The sequence below is a fragment of the Theobroma cacao genome, chromosome 1, assembly GCF_000208745.1.
Source record: "Theobroma cacao cultivar B97-61/B2 chromosome 1, Criollo_cocoa_genome_V2, whole genome shotgun sequence".
In the NCBI taxonomy this organism is placed as follows: domain Eukaryota; kingdom Viridiplantae; phylum Streptophyta; class Magnoliopsida; order Malvales; family Malvaceae; genus Theobroma; species Theobroma cacao.
This window is the reverse complement of record NC_030850.1, coordinates 35,078,419-35,088,456: the sequence shown is the minus strand read 5'-3', so window position 1 is coordinate 35,088,456 and position 10,038 is coordinate 35,078,419. Positions and strand designations below refer to the sequence as shown.

Sequence of the window (10,038 nt, the reverse complement as noted above, 5' to 3'; positions counted from 1 at the left end):
CCAATATGAATGGTGTAGGGGTAGGGGGGATTGTTTTTGACATTTCAACAACTTGATTTTGAGATGTTTGGTGCCTGCCACTACCTAGTTTTTGCATAAAACCTATAGGCCTAGAGAAACAGACATATAAGATAGATCCAACACCACTTCAATAATGTTCAAACAGGACTACTTGACCCTGCACTTATTGCCCATGCAAATCTCAACCACATGGAACTTCACAACCTTAAGCTTACAAGGACTTGCAATCTTGCACGAAAAGAAAACAAGTTGGCACTTAGCAATAATCTCCTAACTGTTGGAATTTTATCAAAAAAATATATTTAGAGAAAATAAAAAAACTACTATTATTGAATGCAAGCTGAAAGAGTGAGAGTTGAGAAAAAATACTATTAAAAATTGAAAAACCAAGATGCAATCCTGGTTTATGACATATTGTATTCCAGATCTAAACTCTGACAAATACAGTGCATGTGCAAAGATTTACAATCTGCTCTGAAGGTGTGAGAATCCTGAAAAGTCTACGTAATAACTAATAAACAGACAAATACATTCATCTGGTCATGCATTTCTCCAAGATCTTTGATCCATTTCCATCTTTGATAAGTGTGAATAAATACATTTGGGGTATATTACAGATGCAGACCTATTGATCATTACTCTCATCCGAGCTATCACATCTCTCCACATCACCACTTGGCTCATCAAAAAATTCTCGGTTGCTGAAGAAATGCCCATCGTCTGGAGGCTTGTAGTCTCTTCCTCTCCACACCACAACCTGCTCCTTGTCAAATGTCACAAGGATACAAGGAACCAGGTCCTGTACCAAAATTAAAAGTTGGCTAAAAAATTTAATATTGAAAAGCATTACAAGTGCATAAGATCAGAAAGGCCCTTCGTTTAGAAGATGAAAAAAAAGAACATTTCAAAGTTCACCAATTTTCAGTTCCCATGATAGAAACTTTAAACATGCACAATATGTAAATACACAGACCAAGGGCAACTCAACTTCTTTCTTTTTCCCTTGCAAATCACTTTGGGGAAGGTTTGTTAAACAAACAGTGTGGAATAGTAGGTTTATATCCCTCTACAAAGAAATAAGCTCACAAAGCTATTGAAAATGCAGATATGTATGCTAGATTGAAACATCAGTAGTTCTTGACTATAATGGGAAAGAAAGAAAGCATGAGTACACTAGTAAGCTGATCAGATAAACTTGTATCACACTGCCAATCCAGTCAGCAAAGAAAGTTAAAATATATCTTTAAAAGAAATATAATTTTTACCCTGAGTTTGCAGCCTATTTTCTTGTAATCACTTCTTTCAAGTCCCGTGCAGTCAATACGCACCAGCTCGCTAACAAGAAAAGCATCTCTGACCATGGGTACCAGACTACCATAGTAACCATTCTTGGCTGCAAATTTAACTTGCAATAAGTAACTGCTTAAAACCATACCAGAAACTAGAAGCCAACAGGATGACACAAAAAGTACCAAGTTTTGTTAGAACAGGAACAGCTAGTCCTCTCTTTCTCATTTCTTTTGTTTCCTCAATACTTAGACCATCAATAGTAGTTTTAATCAACCTGGGATAAACAGGCTCATGAGGTTTCCACAACATTAAAGGAATTACAGGTCTTTTCTTGCGATTATAATTCCGGCCTCTGTACAATATAAGTGTACCACCATGCCTCTGGATGATCTTTCCAAATGTTTTATCCTGCAATAGTTATTCAAAATCCGTGGCAAGGGTAAATATCTCATAGTTATTTGCACATATAATACTTAAATTCACGACATAGGAAAATCTAGTAAGTACATGATATTATGTCAGTCAATAGTCAATATAAAACACATACATGAGATACAGGATACAAGTATTGGAAGCTCAGAACATCTAGGACATAAAGATACTATATGAAAAGAAAATTCTTCCCTTCAAAATGCTAGAGCTGAACATAGGGCACTGTCTATATTAGCAGTAAACACTGTACCTCAAGCTGGGTGCACACGTTCTTCATGTCAACAGTGGGGACACCAAGACACTTAATCCTAACTGCTTCAGCATATGTCCAATGATTATGAATATCATTCAGCATGTTATGTGTTAAACCATCTCTCCCTACATTTCAAGACATCAGAACACCATGCTATAAGACAACCTGTGATAATAACAATCGAAAAATTCCATAAAGAATATCTTCTACAAGGCAATGTAATGGAAAGTAGTGAACATTCCATGAAAGAATAGATTGATCCAATCACAATGCCAAAACACTTAAAATGAAGCTTGGCCTTGTATAAAATCCATTTCTTCTCCTCGAAGAGGTTCTACACTCCCTCACAGCTTCCTACAAGAGTTTTTAGACCCTTGAAAACCTACCTCCCTAATCCCTATATGCAAAAGGTTACAAAAAATAAGCAAAAATCTTCGGAATAACTTCTTTGATTATCCATTGTCTTTTAATTTTAACATTGTGACTATCAAAGCCGTATTATTATCTCATATTCTCAAGTCCTTGCTTTTGCTTCATATACTTCAAGGAATCAACCATCACAAGCATAATCAATCAGATAACCATCATACAGAGTCCAACAAAAAACTTAAACCCCAACAACACCTAATTGATAACACAAACCAAAGACTCATACTGAAAACACAAAGCAATATAAATTCCATAAACCAAAAGAAAAAGAACATCATGAAGCTACAATGCCATAATTACACTAAAAATTAGGAAAAAAAAAGGAGTAAGATTTAAAAACTGTACACAATACCCAAATTTATTTGCCTTTTAGTTTTATTTCTCTGACACTTTCCCACCAAAATCTTTCTCTCAGCCTCAATAAGAGGCGTCCCCTGAATCCTCTCCCTCAGCAGCCTCCTCTTCTCCTCCAATTTTGGATCCTCCGAACCGTCCACCGATTTCACCTTCGGGTCCACAGCAGGAGCACAAACCCCAGTCCATTCACGGTCCAATCGGCCTGGTCCGAACGGCGAGTACTTGGGCTCTCTGAGCCCAATGGGCCTCACCGTCGGGCTGCTCTCAGTGTAACTGAACCGGAAATCGAAGGCCAAATCGGAATGTGTCGGCTTAATCCGATCGAGAGACGACGCTGGTCGGTATTTGGGTTTCTGCTTTTTGTTCAGATTAGGATTCGGGGTGGTGTTTTGGGGGTTTGGAGAAAGGGATGGTGGTGGCTGGAAGGAGTAATGGTCGCGAAGCTTTGAGGAGGAGGCGGAGGTGGAGAGGTGGCGCGTGAGGAGCGTGGCGGTGATTGCGAGTGGTGGTTGTTTTTGGCGGGTGAGGCGAGTTAGGATCATGTGGACTGTTAGGGTTTAAGGTTGTCAGTTTCAAAGAGACGGAGAAATGGAGAAGGGCTTCAGGTTGTCAGTTTGGGATTTTAGTGTGGGTAAGTTGGTAATTTCGCAAATCACGGCCAATGAACACTTTATTTTTATTTATTTTAAATAATAATTATATAAAATACAAATATTTTTAAAATGTAAAGTTAATATTAATAAAAAAAACAATTATGATTGAAGGACAATTGCATATAAAAATTAATTAATATTTCAATTGTATGAAATTTTGTAATATTAATTATAAATTATTAAATATTATTAAAATTAAAAATATTTTTTTACTAAGAGTCAATCAATAAAATTAAAATTTCTATTTACAATTTGGATAAATATTTTTAATATTTATAATAAAAAATATTTTTTAATAAAAGTTATTTAATGCAATTAAAATTCTTATTTAATATTAAGATAAATCTTATTAATATTTACGAAAAGTATTTTTAACAAAATTTGAATATATATATATATATATATATATAAGAATAATCTGCTTTAATAAAGGCTTCAAGGTTAACAAGGGAATATAAAAATAAAAACTAATCAATATTTAATTTAATAAGATAATTATCAATCAAGGAAAGTTACTTGAATTTGGATATTGATGTTAATACAAAAATAAATACACATTAAATTTAATTTAAAAAATTATTTATTAAGAATAAAATAATTAATTTTACAAATTACCGTTCATTATTTGCATTCAAACTCAAGTATATTAAAAATGATTGACACCTTAACTTTAACTAATTGTTCGTGCATGAGAAAACATAATTTATCAATGAAGAAAAACTAAGCTATATATATATATATAGTTGGACATTATAATTTAATGAAACCTTACCAATTATGTAAATTTCATAATTATTTATGAGTGCTACTCTTTGTTAACTTACATTTTTGTCCCTTTTGATGTGAAAAAATTACATGGATAATCAAAGTGAGATTAGATAACAGTAGGTCAGTTTCTTCATAAATATTACCTTCAAAATTAAACCAACTAATTTTTGGCCTATATATAAGGAGGAATAAATAGTTGGTTTGCGAAGTAATTTTCATTATTTAAGGTCACTAAAGATTGAATGTGAGTAAAGATTTTATTTTTTATATTGTTAAATATTATTATGAATAATTTACTTTGATATAAAGTTCAAGGTAATTAGACTCTAAATAGATAAAAATAAAGATAATATTTAATTTAATGAGAAACTTATCAATTAAGCATAGTCTAATTTAGTAAGAAGAGGGACAAATAATGGTTATAAAAGTGTCGAGTCAAGAAACATTTTTCACTATTTTAACTATTTAATAAATCAAAGGAATAAAGATCTTAAGTTTTGATATAGCTAAATTAAAATTTTATTAAGAACAATGTACTTTAATTAAAAGTTCAAGGTTAATAAAGAAATAGATGGATAGATAAATAATAGTCAATATTAATTTAATAAAAAATTATCAATTAAAAAAATTAGTTTAAATAATGATTTCAATACTAATAAGGAAATAAATTAAATTTAACTAATGTTTTAATATAACAAGACACTGATTAATTAAGAATAAAATGGTTAATTTAATAAATTGTAAGGATATAATGTCATTCACTATTTATATTTTTGAGCTTGTAATGATTATAGAATTATAGATATAGATATAGATAAATTAGTAATATTTGTTTGAATGGAGAGGTTAAACATTGTAAGATAAGCAAAATGATCTTGAGTTAAACAAATCTATGTAGGAAGCTTAAAGGTACTCTCAATTCCATTCATTTTATTTGATTTTGAAAGCTTTAATTGCTTGAATTGGACATTAAGGCAAAAGGGGTTCTTGATGTTTATGTGCCCTTTTTCTTCAAGCAACTTTCCAATTTAACCATTGACAGTAATTGGAAGTGGTCCATAAACCGAAATTACGCCATTGCCCAATTTAACCATTTGAGCAGATTATCAAGCTAATTCCAAATTGAGAAATGAATCATTTCAGAGTATAATCAAGCTTGCCTTACAATTACACCATGAAAATAAGAAATTCTTGCATGCATTGCATACTTTTTGTCATAAAAAGCATTACAAAATCATAGAGGGGTGGTGCTGGTGGGATTACAAAACCAGGAAGAGGTTGAAATATTCGGCCCTTGTTCAACAAAAGAAGCAATCGCAAGCTAAATGTGACATTGACTAGAAGCACCAGAAATTTTTGTTGTCTTTCTTTGAAGGCTCCCAAATCCTATAGCCCTCCCAGCAATCTGAGCTCAAGAAGTGCAGTATACGTTTGTTGTTCTCATTCATTAGCCATTTTATTATTGCTGTTAGTCCAGCTAAACCTGTCGATGGCCTTAAATGTGTTATCAATATAAAGCATGGAGCTCGATGAAGGTAACAGAGGAATTCCAAGAGCCTGTTAGCATGGCGAGAATGAGGTTTCTTTGCTCAGCTCTTACCTGTCAGCTTCTTCTTCTTGTTTTGATTTTGATAATTCTGAATGTTGTTGCATCTGGGGACGAAACAAAGGTGCATTCTCCTTTGGGTTATGTTGTCTTTAACAGATTATTAATTTGTTCTATTAGTTAGTTTTCTGACAGTAATTTGTATCTGTTTAATTTGGCAGAATTTTTATATTGTTTACTTGGGAGCTAGTCCATTGAGCAAAGACTCTGCAGTTCAGAAACACATAGCCCTTCTCTCCTATGTCAAAGGAAGGTAAGTTTCCCCATGAATTAGTTTGATCTATACCGAAACGTGCATGCATTTGAATCACAAATGAAAAGAGAACTTGGTTCATCTTTGAGTTCTTTTGGTTTGTAAACCAACCAATTCAAGCTGAGACTTCATATCAGTAAAAATAAGATGTTTTGTCCAGGGATTAGTCAGCAAGAATTTCCTCGAAACTCAAGCTGCCACTTGCTTTAAATGTGGCAATCTTCCTGTGTTAGGTACCTAATCATTGTAATTCATTTTCAACAGTGAACATGATGCCAAAGAGTCCATGATCTACAGCTACACAAAGACCTTCAATGCCTTTGCTGCCAAGCTATCCAAAGATGAAGCTGATATGTTACAGGGTACGTGAAAGTTCTTCCTTTGTTCATTTAACAAAACTTCCCTTTTTTTAACACTGAGATTTACTTAAATTGCTTTTGGTGAAATGTTTAGAGATGGATGAGGTGGTTTCTGTGTTTCCGAATCGATATCATAAGCTACACACAACAAGATCATGGGACTTCATTGGACTTCCTCAAACAGCTAGAAGAAAATTGAAGATGGAGAGAAACATTGTTGTGGGTCTGCTAGATACAGGTTGAAAAAGAGAAAACTTTCACATTTTATTCAGTGTAATCACCATTTTTATAGCATAATGGTCTCTCTCAAAGCAATCTGCAAACATATTGCTCTGCCAGGGATCACTCCGCAGTCAGAAAGCTTCAAGGATGACGGATTCGGTCCACCACCCTCCAAATGGAAAGGAACATGCGGCCATTTTGCAAATTTCTCAGGATGCAACAAGTAAAAACCATGGACTCTTGAATATAACCGGCTTTAATTTTATCTTAAAATAGTATAATTGGCAGGGTTCTTTCCCCTCTTTCGCTGCAAATCAATTGCACTAAATGGTGAATTGACTTAAATATGAAAATTCATTGCTTCCAGTCAGTTTCAATCGTTAATATACCGCGTTTCAGAATAAATTAATAAAAAAAATTGAAAATGACCATTCCTAAGAAGTCTCCTTGATTTTTTTCTAAATTTTAATTTTGTGAAAGCACCTCAATAGTGAAATTGCTATGGAATAAAAGTTGCATGGTTTAATTTCTTCTTTTCATCTTTCTCTCGGACCACCATCATTGGGTTCTAAAGCAAGATTGTAGGAGCTAAATACTTCAAGCTTGATGGCACCGCCGACCCTGCTGACATTTTATCACCAATAGATGTGGATGGGCATGGCACCCACACCTCGTCAACACTAGCAGGCAACCTAGTTCCAAACGCAAGTCTCTATGGGCTAGCCAAAGGCACTGCTCGCGGTGCAGTGCCATCAGCTAGGATAGCCATTTATAAAGTGTGTTGGGCCAGCTCAGGATGTGCCGATATGGACATTCTTGCTGCATTTGACGATGCAGCTAGTGATGGTGTGGATGTTATATCAGTATCTATTGGTGGGGCGACTCAGGATTTTGTAACAGATTCTATATCGGTTGGTGCATTTCATGCCCTGAAGAAGGGGATTATTACTGTGGCTTCTGCTGGGAATGAGGGTCCGAGCTTGGGTTCTCTGTCCAACTATTCCCCATGGCTTCTTACTGTGGCAGCCAGTGGGATTGACAGACAGTTTACGAGCACAGTCAAATTGGGTAATGGAAGAAGAGTCTCGGTAAGTTTGATATGCATTCAAATTTGGAAAATTCTGATTCAACACTACAAAATAAAGTCCAAAATTGAGAATTGAAACCATAGCTTAGCGATGGACACTTAAACAATTTAAAAACATAATATCCATGGCCAAAATATTATCAATAACAGACATGTTCTGATTTTTTCATTTTTTCTGAATACTGCCATTTTGAGATTCCTGCTGTATTGATAAGCAGGGAATTGGGATTAACGCATTTGAGCCAAAGGAAAAAATTTACCCCATTGTCAGCGGGGCTGACGTTCCCGTGAACTCACAAAGCAAGGAAGGTGCAAGGTAGTACTTTGTTCTTGATGCATTTTGCATAGAAATCTTCTATAATGGGGGAAAAACAGACAGCGTAATTGTTTTTACAGGTTCTGTTATGATAACACGTTGGATCCTGGCAAGGTGAAGGGAAGGCTTGTTTACTGCATACTAGGGCAGTGGGGTGCTGATTCTGTTGTTAGAGGAATTGGAGGTATAGGCACTATAATTGCAAGTGAGCAATACCTTGACATTGCCCAAATTTTTATGGCACCAGCTACCATGGTGAATGGAACTGTTGGAGAAACTATCGATAAATATATACATTCCACAAGGTATGAAAATTGATGTTCTTAAATGATTCCTTGTTGATAGTGACAAATGCTGAAATGCTTCCTTAACGAATGTTCATATGGAAAAGATTACTTACACCCTTTTGTCACTAAATGCCTTATATCTTATATTCTGTTCTGTGTTGAACGATGATTGCAGATCACCTTCAGCAGTGATATACAAGTCCCAGGCAGTCAAAATTTCTGCTCCATTTGTTGCTTCGTTTTCATCTCGGGGTCCAAATCCAGGCTCACAGCATCTTCTCAAGGTATAAGCTTTGAATTCTATCTTTAAACCAGAGAATGTTTCCTTTTCCATTGACCCTCTTGTCCCTCGACCATCAAGTGCTTGATATCTAAACCTATAGTCTCTGCTGTACCATGATACAGCCTGATATTGCAGCCCCTGGCGTTGACATCTTGGCAGCTTACACTCTTTTGAAGTCACTCACTGGGCTGAAAGGTGACACCCAGCATTCAAAGTTCACTATCATGTCTGGAACTTCCATGGCCTGCCCACATGTTGCAGGTGTAGCAGCCTATGTAAAATCATTTCATCCTAGTTGGTCAGCGGCTGCAATCAAATCTGCAATCATGACCACAGGTAAAGATAGAACGCGAACCAGTCAGTCATTCTTAACTTGATTCACTACTTCAGTAGCAACATACTAATTAATTATCTTTGAAGCAAAACCAATGAGCCGGAGGGTGAACAATGATGCTGAATTCGCCTACGGTGCTGGTCAATTGAACCCTACCAGAGCCTTAAACCCTGGCCTTGTCTATGACATGGATGAGATGTCTTATATACAGTTCCTTTGTCATGAAGGCTTCAGTGGATCATCTATAGCTCTTCTAGTTGGTGCAAAATCCTTAAATTGCTCCTCGTTGCTTCCTGGACTTGGCTATGATGCTCTTAACTACCCATCAATGCAGCTTTCCATGAAAAATGGCCGACCGCAAACCATAGGTGTTTTTCATCGAAGAGTCACCAATGTAGGTCCTCCATCCGTGTATAATGCTACCATTAAGGCGCCCCAAGGAGTGGAAATCACAATTAAGCCCACGTGTCTCTTCTTCACTCGTCTCTTACAGAAGCGGAGTTTCAAGGTTGTTGTGAAGGCAAAACCCGTGGCAAGCACTACATTCACGATTCTATCAGCTTCACTTGTATGGAAAAGCACTCGTCACACTGTGAGAAGTCCTATTGTTATTTACAGTCTCCGAGACTAACTGATTATGTTTGAAAGAATGAGGGGAGCAGGGGTAAAACCTGTTAATAAAAGGAAAGTCAGCCTTGCATACTGCAAAAATTTTAATATGTTTACACGCTTTTGCTAGTATCTTATGTAAATTGTGACACATAAGGATTTTCAAGAGCTTAGGTGCTTCCTACTAACCGAAGGATTTCGCCAAGAAACAGTCCTATATTTAGAGGCTGATGGAAAACATTGATTACAGCCATATCCTTCATATCCTGCTAATGACTCAAACACTGCTAAAAATAAAGAACTAACAGTAACAACAACTTAACCATGGTAACTTGATTAACGGCCACTCAAACTTCAAAGGTTTGTTTCCAATCAAGCAGGCCAAAACAGGACACCAATTGATTAACGGCCAATTCTCTTTACCTTTTGTTTACGTGTCTGAAAAGCTGCAAATCCCTAAAGGAGATGCAAGGGAACGT

General features: G+C 35.7%; 2 protein-coding genes across 2 annotated transcripts; one reads left to right on the top strand and one right to left on the bottom strand.

Annotated features, from left to right (window-relative positions):
• Nucleotides 371-3,381, bottom strand: LOC18614248 (CRS2-associated factor 1, mitochondrial). Its single transcript, XM_007051912.2, has 5 exons — nt 2,778-3,381; nt 1,994-2,121; nt 1,494-1,719; nt 1,287-1,414; nt 371-820 (listed from the first exon to the last, which is right to left on the bottom strand). The coding sequence occupies exons 1-5, from the start codon at nt 3,322-3,324 to the stop codon at nt 647-649; spliced, it is 1,203 nt and encodes a 400-aa protein (XP_007051974.2). The 5' UTR covers nt 3,325-3,381; the 3' UTR covers nt 371-646.
• Nucleotides 5,338-9,741, top strand: LOC18614247 (subtilisin-like protease SBT4.14). The gene is made up of 11 exons (XM_018114427.1): nt 5,338-5,873; nt 5,971-6,062; nt 6,327-6,424; nt 6,516-6,659; nt 6,761-6,866; nt 7,218-7,731; nt 7,949-8,046; nt 8,127-8,351; nt 8,509-8,617; nt 8,739-8,952; nt 9,037-9,741. Exons 1-11 carry the CDS (start codon nt 5,703-5,705, stop codon nt 9,579-9,581), a joined length of 2,316 nt encoding a protein of 771 aa, XP_017969916.1. The 5' UTR covers nt 5,338-5,702; the 3' UTR covers nt 9,582-9,741.

Bases quoted from the DNA above. Each gene is read 5' to 3' on its own strand.
- LOC18614248 (XM_007051912.2), bottom strand. From the start codon at position 3,324: ATGATCCTAACTCGCCTCACCCGCCAAAAACAACCACCACTCGCAATC. The intron at 2,122-2,777 runs GTATTGTGTACA...CTTGAAATGTAG, and splicing joins TAAAAGGCAAATAAATTTGG to GGAGAGATGGTTTAACACAT. The intron at 821-1,286 runs GTAAAAATTATA...ATTTTGGTACAG, and splicing joins AAATAGGCTGCAAACTCAGG to GACCTGGTTCCTTGTATCCT.
- LOC18614247 (XM_018114427.1), top strand. From the start codon at position 5,703: ATGTGTTATCAATATAAAGCATGGAGCTCGATGAAGGTAACAGAGGAA. The intron at 6,063-6,326 runs GTAAGTTTCCCC...CATTTTCAACAG, and splicing joins CTCTCCTATGTCAAAGGAAG to TGAACATGATGCCAAAGAGT. The intron at 8,352-8,508 runs GTATGAAAATTG...CGATGATTGCAG, and splicing joins AAATATATACATTCCACAAG to ATCACCTTCAGCAGTGATAT.